The sequence below is a fragment of the Gracilinanus agilis genome, chromosome 5, assembly GCF_016433145.1.
Source record: "Gracilinanus agilis isolate LMUSP501 chromosome 5, AgileGrace, whole genome shotgun sequence".
In the NCBI taxonomy this organism is placed as follows: domain Eukaryota; kingdom Metazoa; phylum Chordata; class Mammalia; order Didelphimorphia; family Didelphidae; genus Gracilinanus; species Gracilinanus agilis.
In genome coordinates, this window is record NC_058134.1 from 21232274 (window position 1) to 21255105 (window position 22832).

The 22832-nt window shown below is 48.3% G+C and overlaps 1 protein-coding gene across 1 annotated transcript in view; it reads left to right on the forward strand.

The window, feature by feature from the left end:
• Positions 1 to 22832, forward strand: part of SNRK (SNF related kinase) — a 35564-nt gene that overhangs the window by 6918 nt on the left and 5814 nt on the right. Inside the window, exons 2-4 of the mRNA XM_044677601.1 lie at positions 17433 to 17574; positions 19933 to 20145; positions 21259 to 21393. Coding sequence (XP_044533536.1) covers positions 17433 to 17574; positions 19933 to 20145; positions 21259 to 21393 — 490 coding nt within the window. The remainder of the gene's footprint in view (positions 1 to 17432; positions 17575 to 19932; positions 20146 to 21258; positions 21394 to 22832) is intronic.

The following is a 22832-nucleotide window of genomic DNA, read 5'->3' on the forward strand; positions in this document are numbered from 1 at the left end:
GATGGCTTAGAGAAGCATGAGCCTCCCTTGGGGGAGGGGGCCAGAGACTGACCCAGGTCTGTGGACCCCCTCCTGCAGGGCTGAGTCCAACCCTGGCTGCCAGGGGGCTCAGGAAGACCCAAGTTCAGATTCTGCCCCAGACGCAGGGTCCTGGGCAAGACCCGTAACCCGTCTGTGTGTCATTTTTCTCATTTGTAAAATAGGGATAATAACATCATGTACTATGACTGCAGAGCTGTCCTAAGATGCAAATGAAGTGATTTTATAAAGCGTTTTGTAAATGTAAATATATTTTAGATGATATTTAAAGCGCTTTTCTTGGCTGAACCATTTCCTTATTATTGGACACTGAAGTTGCCCCCAGAGTGTGTGTGTGTGTGTGTGTGTGTGTGTGTGTGTGTGACAATTTATGCTGCTCCAGAAATCTTTGGCTCGCTCTCTTTTTACCTTTGTTTTCATGGCATTTTGATGCTGTTCTGAAAAAAGTCCATCCATCCCCTTTGGCGCCTGCCGGGTCCACTGTGGACAAGGAGGTTCCCAGGTAAATTCTTTGGTCTGTAACTTTTTCTCTATGTGTCTTCTTTTCTTTTCTGATTTTGTTTCTGGTGGCCCAAATCTTTCTTTTCCTCCAATAAAGAGGCACCTAAGCTGGTCCCGGAGTCGGGAAGGCTTGGGTTGCCTCCTTGCCTCAGGCATGTTCTGGCTGTGTGACTGGGGACTAGTGAGAACCCCTCTGAGCTCGCAGGCACCCCTGATCTTAGATGTGAGAGGCAGCACAGGTTAGCGACTGTTATAGGGAGAGTTCCTGCTTTCTCCCATTTCTCCTCCTTCCTGATCCCCAGCAGCAAGGGCTCCTCCATCAAAGCTTCCCTCTTTGGGGAGCTCATCAGCCATCCAGCCACTCATCTTCTCGGAGCTGCACCTCCAGCCCCACGTGTGTCTGTGTGTGTGCGTGGCGTGTGTGTGCGCCAGGGGTGGGCATTTCACCCTTAAAGGCTCTCAGGAGAAAAGATGGAGCTTTCCATGTAGTCTGAGTTTGTGTTTGACCATCACATCACAGGGACCGTCTGACACAGCTAGACCAGGGTGGATTCGAGGGGTTCGGGAGATCGGTTAGGAGCAGTTGTAACGATCCAGGGGACGAGAGATAAAGGTCTGACCCTGAATCGTGATTTCTTCTTATCTCCACAACAGCTCTTTTGTTGAAGAGGAAACTGAGGCAGATGCCCAGCATCTCATCATAGCCTAATACATTCGTTCAGACCAGTTTCAGTTTTTATCAAGGGCTGAGCTAAAACCATCCCCCAGCGTACCAGTCTCCTTTGCTTGAAGACACGTCTGGTGGTTTTGGTTCTGTATGAATGTGCTCTTACAACAGCTCAATATGGAAATGTGTTTTGCATGACAATAAAAATGAATAAATAAAGATATGTCCAGGGGGAGAAAACTGGAACTGGGGCAGATTTGGTGCCAAATTTTAAATCTCCAAGCGTTTTCTAGTGTAGGTGCTGGAATCATGAAATCCTTTTTTTTCGGTAGATTGGTAGTTTCTCCTTCGATACTGTTGATGTTTCCTTCCTTAAAAAGGGTTAAAGCCATGCTTTTTCAACTGAATTTTAACTTTTTGACAGCTCCTAAAACTCGAGTTACATTGATTCTATTCCCACCGTCTCTTGGCTGTAGAGGTGCCTTTTGAGGAAAGACAAGCAGTTTTCCAAAGTGTTTTTTCCTGAAGTATAAAAATCTTGGGCTTTATGCTAGTATCTGAATAAAGTACAAAAGCATCCAGCCTGCCTTTCTCCTTCTCTGCCTGTTAGAGGAGGTGTTTGGGCTTCCGCTAGATCTCGTTACGGATCTGTAATAGAAGTCTGTCAGGGAAGTCTTCTCTGGTTAGAAACACCAGCACAGGGTTATCAGAAGTTTGGGCAGCTCAGGCCTCAGAGGGTCCCAAGGAAGAGCTGGCCCCTTGGTCTTCCACACCTCCATGATGAGAATGGAGAAAAGGCCCTTCCTGTGGGGGTGGCATCCTTCCTGTCTGCCCCCCTCCTCCACCCTAGACTAGGGGACATAGACAGGAGCTGAGGTGGGCATATTGCCAAGCCAAGTCATGCCTGAGTATTAATCCTTAAAATGCTTCTGTCAATGGACTGCCTACTTCACTGGACTCTCTTCATTACCCAAACCACAAAATCCTCAGGTTATTAATGTATGCCAGAAAAAATACAAATATGCTTTATTAGAAATGTTACTCCCGTCAGACTAGTGAGAGCTCCTCAAGTCCCCCTTCCTCCAGCTGAGAAGGGCCACCCCAGAGGCCAGAGCCTGGGCTTGATGCTGCTTCCTTTGCCTAATAGGTTTGACAGTGTTTACAAGGGCAATTCCAGGCTGTATATTAATAAAACATGGCTCCCATTCAGCAAATCACCTCCTCTTTTGGGGCTTCATAGAATTCTCAGGACCCCACCGGCACTCATATAGAACCCGTGCTTAGAACCAAGAATAGGAAATGGTTTATTTGTATGTCTTGGTCACGCCTATCAGGTAGCCCAAGGATGGTAGGGGCAAAAGTGGCATCATAGGCCTTGGTACATCCAAGGTCCCTTGTCTCTTCATTATTGTGGTTGGGATTATTCTGGGAGTCCATTTAATGTTTGGTTCTTAACTAGGGGCAGAGCCTACAGAGTCAAAAATGAACCAGCCCTTATCCTCAAGGAAATTACATTCTGTGGGGGGAGATGAGTGCCCAGATAAGGGCACAAAATAGCTAGAACATGAATGCAGAATAATGTTGGGGAGAGTCACTACCTGCCATGAAGATGAGGAAAGTCTCCTGTGGTAGGGGGACGTCTTAGCCGAACTAAGAGATGTGGGGCTCTAAGGACCTTTCAGAGAAGGGGGGGTTATTCCGAGTCCCATGAAGACTAGCTGTTTAACTTGACTGAACTATGGCCAGTGTGGAGAGGAGTCAGTCTGGAACTGTAGGTTTGGAAGCATGTCATGAACTTTAAATGGGAGCTTCAATGGGACCCTTAAGGTAGTAGGGACCCCCTAGGATTTGTTGAGTCAGAGAAATTCTGGTCACTTCACAGCTCTCCACCTCTGCAGAAATAAGACAGGAAGGGAGGTTTATTCCTTTCTCTCCATCCAGGCCAGACTTGATCTTGAAATCATACAGCAAGCTTTCCATTTTCACTCCATCGCCTAGCCCTTATCTCTCTCCTAACTTGGAACCAATACACAGTAAGGGTTTTAATAAAAAAAAAAATTTAAAAACCCAGGGTCACCTCCAGGCTATAATGAGGCATCTTTATTATTTCACATCATAACTTCAACAAATAATCAATACCTGGAACATTAATTTCAAAACTATTAGGAAAATATTTTGAATTCCATTTAGCCAGCACTTTTAACCTTGTCCCTCCCAAACTGAAAGATAAGAAGTGCCATCCTGGACAATTTTCTGTGTTTTGATAGAAATGGGCCATTGGGTTTGAGGCACCAGGATTCTCAATTTTAATAATCCCCTTCATCTAACTTGGGAGGAGCCTGCCCAGCCTTGGCCCAGGGCCCATTTTATCAGAGCTGCTAAGGAGTAGAGGAATTGGATGGCTTTTCTCTGTCTCTTCTTAGACTCCTTGTAAAAGAGATATTGTGTGGAGGTACAAAATAACCTAAAGACAAAAGGGACCCAACAGAAAATTAAAAGGCTCAAAGATGGACAGCTTCTGAGTAAAAAGCTGTCTGCCCACTCTCAGATTGATCACCTTCCCCAGGTTGGGTCCAAGAATTCTCAGGGTTTCCCAGATTAATTGTAGTAGGGCAAGGGTTTTCATTGTTTTCCCACCATTTCCATTTCTCAGAGATTCTTTGGCTCAGCTGGAAACAGTAGTGACTGAGGGTGCTGTGGTAAGTGTGCTTTTCCTTCCCCCTCTTTGTTGTAGTTTTCTCTTGATTTCTCATTGCTAGTGGGCATGCCGAGAGAGCTTGAGGAAGACATTGATGGACAGAACTAACTGGTGACTGTGCGTGAATGTGAAAATTAAGACTTAGGTTTGGCTGGCTTGAAGAGTTTTAGGGAGATAGTTGCCACTGAACATTTGTGCTCTAGTTCATTATCATTTTTATTAATTTTGCACATGGCCTAGAAGGCAGACTCTTCCCTTTGCCATTGAGGATGCATGGTCGGTCCTTTCCACAGCAGAGTATTGAAGATTTGTATCCTTTCTGTCTTTACTAAAGCCTCAGACTTGGGGGATGCACTGAGTGAGGGATATGTCACTGTGGAAGATCCCACATATTCCTGAGAGTGCGGCTGTGCCCTAATAATGTGGTGGGATGCTGTCACTATTTCCACAAATGAGAGAAACCAAATAATGAGAGTGGAGCATTGAGGCAGGGGATCCCAGGCATATGAGAAATGCTTGTAACTGGGGCAAGTGTGGGGTAGAGAGAACCAGGGACAACCCAGCAGAGAAGCAGATATTGAAAGTTATAAAAACACCATTGGGTACCCTGAAACATGATTCATTTTATTGTCCCTATTTTACAGATGAGGAAACTGAGGCTTAGAGGAGTTTTGTGGTTTAACCAGGATCACCCAGCTAATAAGTATCAGAGGAGAATTGGAATCTCCTGACCCAGCGCCATGTGTTGTCTGCTCATGGATGAGTGTAGGGGTGAGGGGAGGACCTCTCCTTTCTGAAGCGGGCAACGTCAGGAAGGAAGGGCCACAAGCGTAAGTGGGTGGTATATTCAGGAAACGTTGGGCCAAATGTCAGGTGAGTTACTCGCTTAATGCCAGCAAACACTGAGCCCCCCCTGAGCCCAGGACATGTAAGGAGAGGCCTGTCGTGGAGGGGATGGAGGGTAGGCCTCTGGCTGCCAAGCGGAGGGCATTCTCTACCCTGCTGAAAGTATAGGTGCAGATACAAATTGTGCCACGGGCTAGGAATATCAAGCCACTGCCCTCCTAAGAGAGCTGGTGCTAGGTGAGCTGGCCCAGTGGGGAGTAAGGAAGCGAGGGGCTTTAGAGTCCGAAACGGCCATCGGGGGCTACAGCAGGCATCGGGTGGGAGTTGGTCATGCGTTCTCTCCCCGTTAGATCATTGGCTCCTTGAGGGTAAAGACAGTGCCTGGCACTCAGTAGGCCCCTAAAACATCTTTCTGGATCAGCTGACTGATGGGTGGACCTAAGATGATAGCAAAGATGGAGAGGAAGAGATGATGGCCAAGAGGATACTAGATGGGAGGAAGGGAATTCAAGAGGCCTTCCCGGTGTGGAGGATAGGCTGACAAAGACAGGAGAGGTCGGGGGAGAGCAGAGTGATTCTGGGAGAGGCTGAATTTTGTTTTGGAGCCCAGCATGGCAGAGCCAGGATGGAGCCATCTAGGAGGCAGAGTCATTGTTGGCAGTTAAGAGACACGAAAATGGATGAGTTTCTGAAGGGCAAAGTCAGTGGAGAAGGTGGCCATGGACTCCTGGAGAATGCTCATGGATGGAAAATGAGAGGAGAGGCTCCAGGGTCGCAAGGTGAATAAGGACAGAGCTAAGACTACTGACTTCAGCCTTCATGGAAAGCCAAGTGGGCCATCTCTTGAAAGCCCAATTCACAGGGGTTCTCATAGTTGTAAAGCTGGACAAGATCCAGAGACCACTGCAGAGGGGAAATCAAGGAAACTGGTCGTACAGGTAGTGAGTGAGTAGAGAAAATGTGGGCTTTTAGAACCTGCAAAGGAACACTTTCTCTCCTACCATGGCAAGGGGAATTTTCAGATGTTGGTAAATGGAGTGAGAGCACTTGACTTTGTGGTCATCCTGTGAACCTAGGAGCCATTTCTGCCACTGTGGTGGCTCCTTTTTGTTTGCGGGGCAGGGAGGGAATAGAAGCTCTCTGGTTTCCATGGACATGGAGAGGGTTTTTTCCCCCAAGTTGGATCTCATGAAGCACAAGTAGAAGTGGAAGTTTGTTTTGGAATAAATTAGCCTCATAGAGGTGTTATATTGTTGTTGTAACAGCATTACTTACAACAGTGAGAACAACAACATAAGATCCAGCTTGGGGGAAGAAAAGCAGAGTGGACCACAGAGGGTCTTGCCAGGTCTCCTGCCCAGGAGACATCCTGTCCTCTTCTGTTCAGCTTGTTCCGTGCTTTTCCATGGGATTCGGAGATCCTTTGGTGGCCAGCATGTCAATCTTGACCTGATCTTGGGGACTGGTGCTGTCTGACAGCGAGTTTCTAGCTCTCCCTCCCCCAACCATTACCCCATTCTTTTCCTTTTCTCAAAAGGTGAACAGTTCATCTTGCTCTTAAATTTGGGGGCTGGATCCTAGAGGAGATAGGCAGATGGGTATTGAGCCATGCCGTGGACTGTTTTAAACTTCTAAGTAAATGGATTAATTCTTACTACAGTGATAAATTAGGCTTTTACAGATGGATTCAGTTCAACCCACATCAAGTAGTCACTAAGAGTCAGTGAGGCTCTGCCCTCCCAGAGTTTACTAGGGAGTATAGTTGCCGCTTAGGAACATGAGTGAATCCAAGTGCGGGAGGCCTCCGACAAGAAGGGAAGGCTCAGGAGTGGGGATCAGGAAAGAGTCTTCAAGGAGGAGAAAGCACCTGAGGGGGATGTGATGCCTAACAAGACAGCTCTGAGAGACCTCCCATGTCCAGTGCAGAGAACGTAGGATTCCAGCTTGACTAAAACTTAGAGAGCCACAATGTAAAAGGACATAGTTTGGGCTTAGTCTGGACAAAGAGGTGGGAGCCAGGCTGGGAAGGGCATTCACCACCTCAATGATGAGTTCGTATTTTATCCTAGAGGCAAATAGGGAAGCACTGAATATTTTTGAACAGGGGAGTGACCTGCACAGCCCTAGGCCTTAGAAAGCATTGTTTTGATGGTTCTATAAAGGACAGCTTTGAGGAGCCATGCAGGCCAATGCTACAAGCGTTATTCTAGGCTCTGGGTACAGTGGTGAGATGTTGGGGGCTGTAGGGAGAGGGAGGAGCAGAGCATGACTCAGATGTGGCAAACCTCAGTGACAGGAAGGATTGTGGTGTCCTCAGCAGAAACAGGGAAGTTTGAAGGAGGGTTGGGTGTCGGGGAAAGAGGAGGCCTATTCTGAAGATGCTGATCCAGAGATCCAGGTGGGAGTCATCTGCAGAGATGATAACTGAACCCTTGGAAGCGAATGAGAGAGAGTCCCATGCAGAGATGGGCAGACCCAGAACATAGCCTTGGAAGACACCTGTAGATGGAGCATGGGACAAGGATGATGAGAGAGCAGAGTGGACTGAGGAGTGGTCAGACAGGTGTCAGGAAAACCAGGCAAGATTACTGTCGTGGTAGGGAGTTGGGGTAGGGGCTGGGGGGAGGAGGGGCAGGAGATGTAAAGGGCAAAGGGATGGCCAGCAGTCTCAAGTGATGAGGACTTAGAAAGGTCATTGAATTAAACAATTAAGAAATCCTTCTAGAGCTTCTTTGAGAGCTAAGAAAATTGAGGGATTGAGATGTATGGGAGGAGAAGTAAACACTTTGAAATGAGGCTTTTTCAGGAGAAAATGGATGAAGAGCTAGTGCCAGGTGATGAACTTTTAAAAATCTTTTTTAAAAAAAAATACTTTTTTCTAATTACATGTAAAACAGTTTTACATTTTTCTTTGTTGTTATACATGTGCAGTCATGCAAAACATTTCCATCCTAGTCATATTGTGAAATAATTTTTTTAAAGAGATTTTAAAGAAAAATTTTTAAAAAGTAAAAAAAAAATGACATGCATTCAGACTCTATCAGTTCTTTCTCTGGAGGAGATGGCCGTTTTCATACAAGTTCTCTGGAATTGCCTTGAATCTTTATATTGCTGGGAATAACTAAGTCGTTCACAGTTGATCACCATGGAGTATTGCTTGTTACATGTGCAGTGTTCTCCTGGGTTCTGCTCAGTTCACATTGCATCAGTTCATAAAAGTCTTTCTGGAAGAATCCTGCTCATCATTTCTTATAGCACAGTAGTATCCCAGCACAAATATATGTAGTTCCAAGTATCCCAAGTGATTTTAAATAACACACACTGTTCAGCCATTCCCCAATTGGTAGGCATCCCAGTTCTTTGTCACCACAAAAAGAGCCGATATAAATATTTTTGAGTATATAAATGTGTAACTTTTTTTTAATCTATGGGCTACAGACCTACTAGTAGTATTTCTTGGTAAAGGATATACACAGTTTGATAGCCCTTTGCATATAGTTCCAAATTGCTCTCAAGAATGGTTGGATAAGTTCACAACTCTGCCAACAGTATATTAGTGTCCCAATTTTTCCTTTTCTGTTATATTAGCCAATCTGATACGTGTGAAAGGGTACCTCAGAATTGTTTTAATTTGCATTTCTCCAATCATTAGGGGTTTAGAGCATTTTTTCATATGACTATAGTAGCTGTGATTTCTCCATCTGAAAACTGCCTGTTCCCTGTTCATATCCTTTGACTGGTATTCTTATACATTGACTCAGTTCTCTATATACTTGAGAAATGCAGTGGTCTTTATCCAAGAAACTTGCTATAAAAATTTTCCCCTGCGTTTTCTGCCTTCTAATTTTTTCTTCATTGGTTTTGTTTGTACAAACTTTTTTTTAATTTAATGTAATCAAAATTATTAAATTAATGTCTGGTAATGCTTTCTATCTTTTCTTTGGTCATAAATTCTTCTCTTATCCATAGATATGACAGGTAAACTATTCCATGCTCCTCCATTTTGCTTATGGTGTCACCCTTTATGTACCCATTTTTTACCTTATTTTGGGTTATGGTGTGAAATGTTGGTCTGTACTTAGTTTCTGCCAAATTGCTTTCCATTTTCCCTGGCAGTTTTTATCACATAGGGCAGTGATTCCCAAAGTGGGCACCACCACTCCCTGGTGGGTGCTGCAGTGATCCGGGGGATGGTGATGGCCACAGGTGCATTTATCTTTCCTATTAATTGCTATTAAATTTTTTTAAAAAATGAATTTCCAGGGGGCTAAGTAATATTTTTTCTGGAAAGGGGGCGGGAGGCCAAAAAAGTTTGGGAACCACTGATATAGGGCCTCCTTGTCCGCAAGCTGGGATTTGGGGTTTTATGAAACAGTAGATTATTGTAGTCATTTCCTACTCTGTATTGTGTAGCTAATCTACGCTACTGATCCACTATTCTATTTTTTAGCTAGTACCAGATTGTTTTGACGATTCCCACTTTGTAATACAGTTTTGTGATCTGGTACAACTTGGGTTGTCTTCTTTCATTTTTTTTCCTCATTAATTTCCTTGATATTTTTGACCTTTTCTTCTTCCAGATGGATTTCTTATTTTTTTCTAGCTTTATGAAATAATTCTTTGGTAGTTTGTTTGGTATGGTACTGAATAAGTAGATTAATTTAGGTAGAATTGTCATTTTTACTATATTGTCTTGGGCTACCCATGAACAATTTATATTTCTAATTGTTTAAATCCAGACTTTATGTGAAAAATGTTTTGTAATTGTGTTCATATAATCCCTGGGTTTGTATTGGCAGGTTGACTCCTTAGTATTTTATATAGTCTGCACTTATTCTAAATGGTATTTCTCTTTTGGATTCTTGCTGCTCAACTTTGTTGGTAATATATAGAAATGCTTGTGATTTACATGGGTTTATTTTATATCCTGCAGCTTTGCTAAAATTGTTGATTATTTCAACTAGTTTTTTAGTTGATTCTTTAGGGTTCTCTAAGCATACCATCATATCATCTGCAAAGAGTGATTGTTTGGTTTCCATGTTGTTTATCCTAATTCCTTCAATTTCTTTTTCTTCTTTCATTGCTAGAGCTAACATTTCTAGAACAATATTGAATAATAGTGGTGATCATGGGCATCCTTGCCACACCCCTGATCCTTTCGAGAAAGCTTCTAGCTTGTCCTCATTATAGATAATGCTTACTGATGGTTTTAGACAGATACTGTCTATTATTATTTTAAGGAAAGATCCATGTATTTCTCTGCTTTCTAGTGTTTTTAATAGGAATGAGTTGTATTTTGTCAAAAGCGTTTTCTGCATCTATTAAGATAATCAGATGGTTTCTGTTAGTTTTGTTCTTGATACAGTCAATTATGCTGATAGTTTTCCTCATATTGAACTATCCCTGGATTCCTGGTATAAATTCCACCTGGTCATAGTGGATGATCCATATGATAAATTGCTGTAATCTCTTTTATTTAGATTTTTTTTTTGCATCAATATTCACTAGGGAAATGGGTCTGTAGTCTTCTTTCTCTGTTTTTAGTCTCAGCATCAGGTGATGGCTTTTTGAGGCTGGACAGAATTTTCCAGGGCTTTCTCTTTGCCCTCTTAGTGATCTTGGCTCTCCTTGGTTCAGTTCTCCTATCTTTGCAGATATCTCCCAGATAGAGATAGTGAGCCCCCCATCTCTCTTCCAGGCTCTAGGCCAACATCACCAACTGCCTCTTGGATCTCTCCACTTGGATTTTCAGTTTAGCATCTTAGTAGCCAGCAGGGAAGAAGAGTGAAGGGCAAGAGGGGAACGAGGTGGTAAGCTCCCAGTGGGAACTGAGTCAAGAGCAAAAGGAGGAAGCCTCTGTAGGAATATTTTAGGGCTGCAAAGGAGGGCTCTTAGGTGGATCTGTGCTTGGAGAATGGGGTGTGGAATAGATCCAGAAGCAATTGTGATGTAAAAATAAAAGGCATCCATAAAGCTTAGGCCACCACAATTCATGGCTGGGAGGGAGACAGTGATGAAAGCCAGTCCAGGATGGTGGCCTGCTGGCCCTGTTGTATGTGGTGGGCTCCAGGCAGGGCCTTGGGACAGCATCACATTCAGGACAGGCAACCCATGTTAGGAAGATATCACCTAGCATGGCCAAGAAAAGATGGGGGGCTGGAGAAGGGCACCTGGATGTGGAAGGGGGAATCTAAAATGCTCTGCTGGGTATGAGGGGACAGAACTAGGAGTCACTGGGGGCAGGGGCAGAGCCAATTTAGGCTTGAAGTCAGAGGAAAAGCATTTGGTAATTTTGAGTACCGTCCAAGGGTGCCCCAGGCTACCAGGGCAAGAGCGAGCATTCCTCTCTCCAGAGGTCTTCAAGAAGTAGCTTCATGACCACCTTTTGGCTGGGTTGTGTAGGGAGGGTCTTTGGGTTAAGCTCTGGGGGTCACCCTCTCCTCCAAAGCCTCCCTCTTTTCAGGCCCTTCCTTCTGTCTCCTGATGGACCCACAGGCCCCTCCTGGGACTCTTGGGGGCTCCCAGAATCCAGGACCCTTTCCCTTTAATACTCTCTCATGGGGGAATCTCATAAACATCTGCAGTCTCACTTATCATCTCTCTCCAGATGGTTTCCAGATCTCCGTATCTGTCCAGCTCCAGTCTCTCTCTCCTGTGTTCCAGGCTTACGTTTCTGACTGCCATCGAACGGTCTCCCTGGATTTCCTGCAGACATCTCAAACTCATTATATTCCATACAGAACTTAATAACTTTCTCCTTAAACCCTTCAAAAGGGTATCACTATCCTTCTGCTCAGTGGCATGGCAGATAGTGTTGGGTCTGTAATAAGGAAGACCTGAGTTCAAGTCCAGTCACAGACATTGTGACCCTAGACAAATCTCTTCACCTCTGCCTACCTCAGTTTCCTCATCTGTAAAATGGAGATCATTATAGCACCTTCCTCCCAGAATTGTGGTGTGAGTCAAATGAGATCATCTCTGTAAAACACATAGCCCAGCACTTAGTAGGCAGCTTAATTAGTGCTTACTTCTTTCTTAATTGGTGTTCATTTTCTCCATCTCCTCTGGCCCCTTTATTGTACCTACCATACTTCCTTCTGAGGCTCAACTATCAGCCAGTATTTACTAAGCACTTACTAGATGTGGGTCGGGATGGATGCCTTGAGTGCCAAGACATTATCTCCTTTATTTCCCCTCTAGTTTTATATCTATTTATACATACACACATACATAAATATATATATATATACATATATATCTTGACATTTCATCCTATACAATTTGTCACTGTTCCCTCTAAGTAAAGTTCTTTTAGTTACCCTGTTGATAATATCAATTTTTAATATTTACCAATATCTTCTTTTCCTCTAGGGATACAAATCAATTGAACTTATTGGGTCACTTAAAGAAAAGATCCCAATCTCCACCCCCTCCCCCCAATTACCTTATGGTGATTCTCTTGAGTTCTGTGTTTGGGCAGCAAACTGTTTAAGTCTGGTTTTTTCTTTATGAATGCTTCAAAGTCTTCAATTTTATTGAATGACCATACTTTCCCCTGCAAAAATATAGTCAGTGTTGCTGGATAGTTGATTCTTGGTTGAAGACCCAGCTCTCTTGCTTTTCAGAATATTGTATTCCATGCCTTCCGGTCCTTCAATGTGGATGCAGTCAGATCCTGTATTATCCTAACTGTGGTTCCCTGGTATCTGACTGGCTTCTTCTTAGCAGCTTGTAATATTTTTTCCTTTGTCTGGTAGTTTTTGAATTTGGCTATAATATTCCTGGAAGTTGTCAGTTGTGGACTAAATATAGGAGGTGATTTGTGGATTCTTTCAATTTCCACTTTTCCTTCTTGCTCAAGAATGTCAGGGCAATTTTCTTGAATAATTTTCTGTAGGATGATTTCCAAACTTTTTCTTTTGTCATGACGTTCCAGTAAACCAATAATTCTTAAATTGTCTCTTCAAGATCTGTTCTCCAGATCTTTGGTTGTATCAATGAGGTGTTTCATATTCTCCTCAAATTTTTCATTTTTTAAATTTTGTTTTATATATTGCTGCCTTGTGAAATAATTTGCTTCTAGTTGTTGAGTTCTATTTTTTAAAGACTGAATTTCATCCCTGGCTTTTTGCTCATCCTTCTCCTTCTGGTCTGATTTTCTTTGAAGATCATCTTTTGCCTTCTTTGTTTCATTTTTGAGCTGGTCAATTTTAGCTTTTGGCACCTTATTTTCTTGTTTTAGTCCATGTATTTCCTTTTTCAAATTGTCTTCAGCCTCTCTTGATTGCTTTCTGAGTTCCTGAAGTTCTTGAGTTAATTGAATTTTGAGATCTTTCAAAGCCTGTGTCCAATTCGCTGGAGCTTCCTCCTCTTCTATTTCATTTGCTCTCTTTTCGCTTCCTGGAAAGAAGCTATCAATTGTAATTTCTTTTCTCTTTTTCTGTTGTTTACTCATATTTTTTCCTTTTCTGTTCTGCTAGTTTAGTCAAATGGATTTAATGAGCTTTGATGAAAGATCTTCCCCCAGCTGGCAATGGAGGTTTGTAGTTACATTCTCTGCAATCTATGGGGGAGGGGTGTTGAAGTTTCCCTGCCCTCTGAAGACTTCTTGTCTGTCCAGTTGATGGTATTAAGCCTGGATTAGTCTGTATTACTTAATGTGCCCTGAGGCTAAAACCTCAAGAGAAAAAAGTGTGTGGGGGGGGACAAGATGGAGTATTTTCTCTGAGCTGTCCAGCAGTAGGGCCCCCCTGTTCTGTCCTGCTGTTAGACCTGGTTTTCTTTCTTCTCAAAGTGCTCTGTTCTCTATCTCAGTATGTAGAGAAGGCTGTAGATCTGAAGTTTTGTTCCATGTAAGCCTCCATCTTCTGAGTGTTTTTGCTGTGTTTCTCTGGCTTTCTCCTCTAGCCACCTCCCCAGTGCTTGTGTTCAACTCCCCGAGTCAGGCCAGCAAGACCCTCTCTCTGGGCCAGTGCACCCGCCCGAGCAGAGATTTCAGGGCCGCTGGAGACTCCGCACAGCCTGTGGGGGAGGGGTCCTGGGATTACCCTTCTATACCTTCAGACCCAACAGTTCAAGAATTTAAGCCTTTTTCTTGGCATACCTCTTGAGCTGTCCAGCAGTAGGATCCCCCTGCTCTGTCCCATTGTTAGATTTGGTCCTCTTTCTTCTCGAAGCACATACTTTTCTATCTCAGTGTGGAAAGGGTGTGGAGGTTTTAAGATTCGCCCCGTCTAAGCCACCATCTTCCCAGAATTCTGCATGAGTGCCAAGACAAAGGGCACTTAGCCCCGACCTTCTAGTAAAGAGCCTTCATTAGACAGTGGTGCACAGTCGCAGAATGACACAGTATAGGGACCATTTGGGATAAGAGAAACCCCATTTCATCTGCATCTGCCCCTTTGGAGCTTGGGAAACTTGGCTTCCTAGAGAAAGAGGATAAATGGCAAAGTGTGCTCCCGCGAAGCTGGGTGTTCAAAAAAACCCAACTCCCAAGAGGCAGCATTGGCTATATTTAAAGAATGTTCCCGAACTTTTCTTCAGAATCAGAATTTCAGAAAAGTACAGTGGAAATATCTTTGTAGACTTTGAAGTTCCAGAGATCTGTCATGGTTGTGATTCACTGGGATGAATGGACTTTCTGAAAAGTACAAAGTAGAAATCATTAATTCTTCATCCTTTGTACTTCACTGCTCACCTAAAATGTGTGTGTGAGTGAGTGTGAGAGAGAGGGAGGGTGGGGGGACACAGACAGACAGATAGAGGGAGAGAGGAGAGAGAATGAGATAGAGAGAAAGAGGGAGAGAGATTGAGGGAGAGGGGGAGGGTCAGGGAGAGAGAAGAAGGAGGAGGAGGGGGGAGAAAATGTGTATTCTAGCAGTACCATGAGATGACTGGCATCAGAATGGACAGACTTGAGCCCAGGAGAAGCTCACCCTCCGCTGGATCTTGGTTGTCCCTCCTCTTGGGGGTTTCTGCTTTAGTTGAGAGAACAATCCCTCCCTCATGGGCCAGACTGGCTATCCCATTTAGAGTAAGTCTTTGAAGGACTGTCTTGTGGTTAACTGGCTCATCACATGGAACAGTACTCCAGCCACTCTCAGAGGTTCATGTCTAGCCTTGAGTTCAGAACCCTGTGTCCCCTGTCCCCTGAAGATTTCCTCAGAAGAACAGCTCACGTGATTCCATCAGGCAGCCATCCCTTTCACACCAACAAGCCCAGGTGCCTGTAGAGGAATGGAGGCAGTTCCGTGAGCCCCCCAGTTCTGAGGGATGAGGGCCCTTCAAGGCCCTGAGGAAGGCATTCTCGGGCGCCCTGACCCTTGCTGTCTTGGTTGGACCCAAAAGCCTTTCCTGCCCGCCCTGCTGGTTCACCTTGCTTCTTGCCTTATCCTCTGCTTCAGGCAGGAACTAGTGGGGCTGAATGAATAGGAAAGGATCCGAAATGATGATTTCCTTCCAGGATGGGCTCTCTGGTCACGGCCACCATTCCACATGCTCTCTGCTCTCATCCGAGATCACTTCTCTTTGGCCAACCTGGTTTTTGTTTCCGGCTTGCTTTCCAAGGCTGCTCTTGCATACATGCTCTTCCAGGAAGTCTCACCTTCTTTGCTCCAAAGCTGCCTTGGGTCTGGTCCAGAGGGCTTTTATTAGCCTCACTGAGGATCCTTGTCCCTTCGACAGAACTTTAAAGGGCAGAAACAGCCGAGTGGAAGCTTCATCTCAAATGCTATTAAGTTCCTTTTTCTCCAGAGCAAACATTCACTCCCTTCCTTCTATAACTTCAGTTTTTTGGCCTTTGTTTCTTCTTTCTTCTCTACCCTCCCCTCTGGAGGCCAATTATCTGTCTCCCTTAGGCTGGTCGAAGTGCAGTGGCTTCTAATAGCCCTGACCCCACGGCTCATTGTCATGGAACCTTTGACCTGCTACTTCTGACCTGGCCTGGCCTGGGCTGGCTCGCCCCTGCTCCCAGGGGCTCACCCTATGGATGCCAGACAGACAATCAATGTGAGCCTTACTGAAGCGTGAAACCCCTGAGCCCAAGTGACTGCGTCCTCTGCCTCCCTCAGGAGTCAGGATGCAGCCTCTTCTTGAATTAACTGAATTTAGTGAACGTCTGTATGCTTTGTGTGTTGCCCTCTGGATGGTGGGTCACAGAAGGAGAAGTAAGATACGGTCCTCGTGCCCAGGAACTTCCTACCACGTCATGGATTTGGAAAAGTGCCCGAGATTTGGAGTTCAAGGCCTGGAGTTCTGATCTCGGCTCTGTGCGTGCCTGCCTGCCTTCCTTCCTTCCTTCCTTCCTTCCTTCCTTCCTTCCTTCCTTCCTTCCTTCCTTCCTTCCTTCCTTCCTTCCTTGAGAGGCCTCAGAGAAGGCTGCAGCGAAACGAGGGTATTAGACTGGCTGAGCCTCATCAGGCCCTTCTTGCTGGAGAGGGTCTAGCTGGTCTAGCTGAGGAGGAGGAGGAGGAGGAGGAGGAAGAAGGGCTCTGACGTTCCAAATGGCATGAAGCAGACAGAGAATTAGGACAGTGTGTAAACTGCAGCTGTGCTCATGTGTTTATTAACTTCTCTCAATACGGGTGTATTACGAAGATTGCCCGTAGAGCCTGCACCTTCAGAGGGCTGGCCGTGGGGTAAGGAAGTCCTGGCTTCCACTCCTCCTCCCTTTAGCACCTCCTGGCTGCGGGCATCCCTTCACCTCTCAGTGGCTCGGGCTGTTCCAACTCTGTGGGTTACCCCAAAGTCACTGGTCTGCCTCCATGAAGGAGGCTTCTCGAATGGGCGCTGCCCACACTGATGATGTCTCAGATGAGCTCCATGAAACAAGCCCCCCCCCCATGGCCTGGGTTAGTGGCCTTGGGGGGTCCTTCCCCCTTCGCTACAGCCATGGCTGTTCCCCTCCTGAAGCGTTTCTCCCATCCATCGCCTTCTGTTGGCCCAGCCGGCCGGCATCGCTTCTCGTCTCAGCTCCGGTTCTCCTAACACCCGGCTGCTGCCCAACTCAGGGCGCTCCAGCGGCTTCCAGCTGCCCCCGGCGGCCTTGGTAGGGCGGCTCCAGGGGACCCTCCTCGCCACCACGCACGTTTCAGCCATCTCTCCTCTCCATGCCTGTCGGGGACTTCCTTCTCCCCTTGGCCTCGTCCCTAGCTGCCTTGAACGAGGTCCTGAAGGGCCTCCCCTTCCCGGCCTCGAGGGTCCCCTTCACCCCCAGCCCACTTCTCTGGGCACCCGTTACCTCTCCCTGGGACCTGGAGGTCCTTAGCCAATGGCGGGTTATCTGAGACGATGAAAGCCTGGAAGCGGGAGAGAAGGTGACCCGAGGAGCGGAGAAGAGAGGACGGACGGGGAAGTGACCGGCCGTGAGGGTGGGAGGGGCAGGAGGCTAACGAGCTGGTCCTGAATCCCTGGGCCCGGAAGCAACCCAGATCAGCACTTTTCACACTTGTCATTAGGTAGAAGAGGGGGTTCGTCCCATCCCTGGGGAGGCCTGCCAGGACCACTCCTGGGACTCTTCTCAGCCCCCCAGACCCAGCGGGCTCCTGGCGGGTTATTTAGGTCTAGCTTTTGTGGCAGTTTTATGTTCTTCTAATTCTTAACATTGATGAACACATTAGAAAAGTAACGTTCATTGTGCTTCCTCCTGTTTACCCCACTGAAAACCTTCTCTGTTCTTTCCAGATATATGGAGTTTGGGAGTCATTCTTTTCATGCTGGTGTGCGGGCAGCCCCCCTTCCAAGAAGCAAATGACAGTGAAACCTTGACGATGATCATGGACTGCAAGTACACAGTCCCCTCACACGTCTCCAAAGAATGTAAAGAGTAAGTACAGAGCCGTCGGGCACAAAGCACTGGGCAGGTCCGAAGCCGTCGGGCACAAAGCACTGGGCAGGTCCGAAGCTGTCGGGCACAAAGCACTGGGCAGGGTCCTTTCCTGGGCATCTCCCGGGGCTGCGCGGATGCTCATCGGACGGTCTCGAGCCTGCCGTGCGGCCAGTGTGTCTGCCTGCAGCCCTGGTGGTTTTCCATTTTAAATTCACGTCTTAAATGGACCTTGGCCCGTGATCCTCAGTGGACCTGGTGAGGGAAACCCCTGGGGCAGTTTTCCTTTCCTAAATGATAACTTTAAAAATATTTTGGTTTTGACAAGGTTTATTCGTAGTCTCTAGAAAATAAAGCTACGAGTGCCGTGCTAGCTTAGGCCGTTCCCAGCTCCAGCACGCTGCCGTAGGAAGCAAAGAGAAAGAGGAAGAGCGGCCCCTCAGTTTTATCCTCCTGTCTAGTCACTGTGTCACAACAGGAAGCCAGTGGGTTCATGGGAAATGTAGTTCAAAGACCCCCAGATTTCCAATAACACATTCTTAAGGCTCTCTTCGAAGGCTTTGCTTTCCATTGAGGAGAGGCCGGCCCTTCCGAGGCCTCCCTCTACCAGCAGGACCCTCGTCCCTGGTCTGGGCCAGAGCTGGTGTGTCCATCCTGCGCCCTCTGGCTCCGCTTGTTTCTCCTCCGTGTAACTTCCTCCAGGTCTTTCCAGGTTGCCCCGCAGTCTTCTCTGCATCAGGGCATTCGATGACGGCGATGCCCCACGATTCCCTGAGCCTCCCCTGCTGCTGGACAAGCTCAGTGGCGTCCGTTCTGGACTTTTCTAGGAAGGCTGTCCAACAAGCTTGGACCACATTGCCTTTTCTTAGGGTCTTGATACCCTTTTCTGGGTTTCATCACCAGCCAACAAGGCTGTAATTATTTCTCTAGTTTTAACTGCTTTCTGCCAGATCAGAATTTTATTCTGTTTTTCTGAAATGACTTGAGAAATCCCATTAAGGATGACAGGAACCCCCCAAGGTAATCATGGGCTGTGCCCTAAAAGTTCATTTCAGTGGGCATTTGGAACTCAGAACCTTGTCCATCTGCAGTGTGAGGAAAAAACCAGAGTAATAAAAAACTGCCCTTGGAAGGGTTTCCATTCATGTCCAATTTGGAATCTGGGTTTTGGTCATGACTGCTAGTCCTGTGTGGGGGCCCCTTGGCAGCCTCCCCTGCAGAACCAGGGCCTTGAATGATGTGATTTTTTAAAACCTCTTTTGTTTCACTATGTTGTACCCATCCCCAGCAGACTCTCATTAGCCCCCTGCTCCATCCCCAACCAAACAAGACAGTTCTGTTCAATTTATCCTCAGCCTGCTGTGTGCCAGGCTCTGTGCCAAGCCCCGAGGCTTCAGAGAAAGGGAAGAGGCAGCCCCTGCCCTCCAGGGAAGCGGGGTGCGTGCTGCGCCTTTACCCTGGGGCCAATCTAAGGGGACGTTTTACCGTTTAAAGCGGCCTTCGCCCCTGCGCCCGCCCATACGTGCCTTCTAGCTCCTGCCCTCGCTGAGGCTGAGGGAGTCCGTTATGGAGAATGGAGGCCTGAACTCATTGCTTCTGGGTATAACAGCTCTGGGGGTGCCCGTCCCCCATGGCCAGAGGCAGGCTGGGCAGACGCATCTGACCCACATTGTAGGACCACCATCCTTCGGTTCCTGGTGTTGGGAAATCCTGCAGCGTGGCAGAGCTGCTTTGGGGTCCTATTTTTGTACCTTCTTGAAAGCGTCCTGGGCTGGAGAGCTTTCTCGTGGGGCCTCCTCGTGGGCCAGGGTGGAGGGGGGTGCCCAGAAGCTTTGGCAGGCTTTCACCATCCTTAGGCTTGGCTCTCAGGCCCTGTCCAAAGACCAGCTCAGCCTATGGGGCTACCACAGGAGCCCAGGAAGGCCCTTGGAGGCCCGGCTGTGTCTAGGGGGCTGGGGGGTATGGGGTACCTTCTGTCTGAAATCTCAGACTTCTGAGGCATCCTTTGAATTTGACTTTGTACCTTATTCTAGAGCAAAACAAACAATGCAAATGGCCGTCGTCCAAGGCCCCCTCGTCCCCTTTCTCCCTGGGGGAGAGCCCCGACTGGCTTTACGCAGCCACGAGGGCGCGGTGGCCAAAAAAGAATTCTTTAAAAAACGAAGTCTAGATTCTTTTGCTCTCGAGTTAATTGCTGGTTTCAGGAGACTGCTGTGTGGGTGTGTTTGGGTGCGCCAGATCAGGTCTGCTGCTCGGCTCCCCCTTCCTGAATGTCAGGCACGAGCTGGAGCTGCTCAGACGAGTCCCTTTGCTCCCCCTTGCTGGGCGTCTGGTCTAAGAGGTCCCGTCCTTTTCCAGCCTGATCACACGCATGCTGCAGAGGGACCCCAAGCGAAGAGCCTCCTTGGAGGAGATTGAGACGCACCCCTGGCTTCAAGGGGTCGACCCGTCCCCCGCCACCAAGTACAACATCCCCCTGGTTTCGTACAAGAACCTCTCCGAGGAGGAACACAACAGCATCATTCAGCGCATGGTTCTGGGGGACATCGCCGACCGCGAGAGCATCGTTGAGTAAGTGATGGCCCATGGCTGAGGTGGGATGGGGGGCCCTTCCCATGGGGCTCCTGCCTCGGGGTGGGGCAATCTTCCTGATTTAGTGATGTGGGCAAAGGTTTGCTCTGAAGTAATAGAGGGCAAGTTAGCAGGCATTTGCCTGGCCCCCTTGTGTGCTGGGCACTGGGCTAAGGCCGGGCATACAGAAGGAGGCGGAAGGTGGCCCCTGCCCTCCAGGAGCTCAGTCTGTGGGGGGAGATGGCAGGCAGACACGTCTACATAAAACAAGCCACGGCTGGGACACAGAGGAGATGGTCCACGGTGGGGAGTCACTCGAATTACGATGACTCGGGGAGGCAGGGAGGAGGAGGGGGCGCAGAGCCCAGAGTGGTCTTATGGGAGGACCAGCCCGCAGCAGGAGGAGCCTTGAATGCCCACACCACCAAAGGGCAGCATTCACTTGGGGGCTCTGGGGTGTTGTCCGACTCCGCTTCCAGGAAACAGAGCCTCAGCCATGACCTGAGGGCCAGCGTTGGTCCTCTCAACCCCATTTCCCTCTCGGGGGCCTGAACTGAGCCCCTGAGGTGCCAGGGGGCAAGAGAGGGGCTTCTCCAACAAATTCCCAGGCAGTGTTAGTGGGGGAGCAGGGAGGGCAGCAGGCTCTGCCTTTGCCCCCATGGCTGGTGTTTCCGGGCTGTTCTGTGCCCTCCCTGCCTCCTCTTTTTCGAGAACGTCCCTTATGGATGACGACACCAGATGCTCCTCTCCCCTCCTTGCCTGCATTTTCATTCACAAGACGGGCGCTCCCTAATGACGCCGGGACTCACTTCCATCCTGGGTGATGCCTGACTGAGAATTTCTGATTGCTTCTTGGGGGAGGACAGAGGTGGGAAGCTGATGCGGTCAGTGGCGCCCCTCTGTGGGGCTGCCTTTCTAGAAGCCCCTCCTAAAGTGGGTCTTGAGCCGCTCTGGGACCGGGACGCTCGCTTCCCCGGGAGGAAGGCTCCCCCAGCGTTGGGGTGTGGGGGCGCCCGAGGCCAGGCAGCAGGCTCCCCTCCCCTCCAGGTCGCCCTGGCGGCCTCTGCTTCTTGGAGCCTGACTCGGTGCCTGTTTTGACCGCTCCCCTTCCAGGGCCCTGGAGACCAACAAGTACAACCACATCACGGCCACTTACTTCCTGCTCGCTGAGAGGATCCTCCGAGAAAAGCAGGAGAAGGAGATCCAGACGCGCTCGGCGAGCCCGAGCAACATCAAGGCCCAGTTCAGGTAAGGGCGGCCTGGGTTAGGCGGTACTTAGAGAAGCGTTTCCCAGTGTGGGGGGAGAGCGGGGCAAACTGCCCAGTGAGAATGCGGCCGAGGCCCTCCCGGGCATCCCTGTGCCTGGCCAGCTCCTTCTCTGGGTCAGGAACAGCAGGGGCAGGACGAGGGTCCGAGAGGCCCAGCAGCACCCGGAGAAGCGGCAGGAGAGCAGCACTAGGAGGGTATCGGCCGCCTCAGGGCCGCGCCGAGCCGGCTGCGCACGTTACAGGCCTCCTCTGAACCGTGTGGTCCTGGGGAGGGTGTGCTGTGAGGATCCCCATTTACAGAGGGGGAGACGGAGACCAGATCCAAGTCGGGCCCTCCTTTGGCTCTGCTGAAACTCTCTAGAACATGCGGCGCGTCTCCGCTGTGCCGGGACTCAAGTCGAAATTTTCCTTCATTTCTGGGAATCTTTTCCTCCGTGTTTGCAGCAGTTTCTCTCAGCACAGCCTGTAGGCCGAGGCCCCTCCTGGGTGGGAGTGGCCCTCCCTGTTTGCTCGCGCCTTTTCTTCAGGTAGTTGGGGGGGGCTCCATTTCCCCCCTGTTTGCTCGTGCCCAGAGCTCGGGCAGAGCCTCCGAGGAGGCGGGGAGGGGGAGGCCGGATCCCAGAAGTGAGCCTGCTGGTCTCTTGGGGCCGGAAGAAGCTGCTCTCCATAGTTTGCTTCTCCTTCTCGGAACATCTTCTTGTCGGCCTTCTCAGGGACCCTGTTGGGGGTTCAAAATGACCCCTATTAGATGTATAGAAAGTTAGTTCTGTCCCAAGGTGTGGGATTTCAATGGAGTCACACTGTGATTTCTCCATTATGGCAGACCCAAAATGTTTGTCTTTTTTACACTCTTTCCTTTTGTCTTAGAATCAATTCTGTGTATCAGTTCCAAGCTGAAAGCGTGTGAAGCACTAGGCAGTGGGGGTAAAGTGACTTGGCCAGGGCCACACAGCTAGTTAGTGTCTAAGGTCAGATTTGAACCCAGGACCTTCTCTCTTCATGCTTATCCTATCCACTGAGTCACTTAGCCATTCCCTAAAATGGCCTAATAGGTGCTGTTGGTCACTGGTGCCCCATTCCTCCCCAGTGGCCAGCCTGGTCACGAGCCTGCATTAGAGCACTTTAGATAGTAGGAAACCATCCTGGTGAAGGTGGTGAAGGTCATCCCCCAGCCCTGGAGCCTCGTTCTGGCTTGGCCTCTCACACACCTGAGCCTGGCCCGAGGAGCCGCAGCCTTCAGGGGCGTTGGGAGCACGAGAGCTGTGTGGAAAGGAGACGGCTTCCGAAGGATGGACAGGCGCCCGGCCTGGCCGTCACACCAGGATGGAGCACCTCGGACGCTGCGTCCTGTGCACATGCATGTGTGAGCACGTCTGTAACACGTGTGTGGGTGTGGGTGTGGGAGTATGGACATGTGAC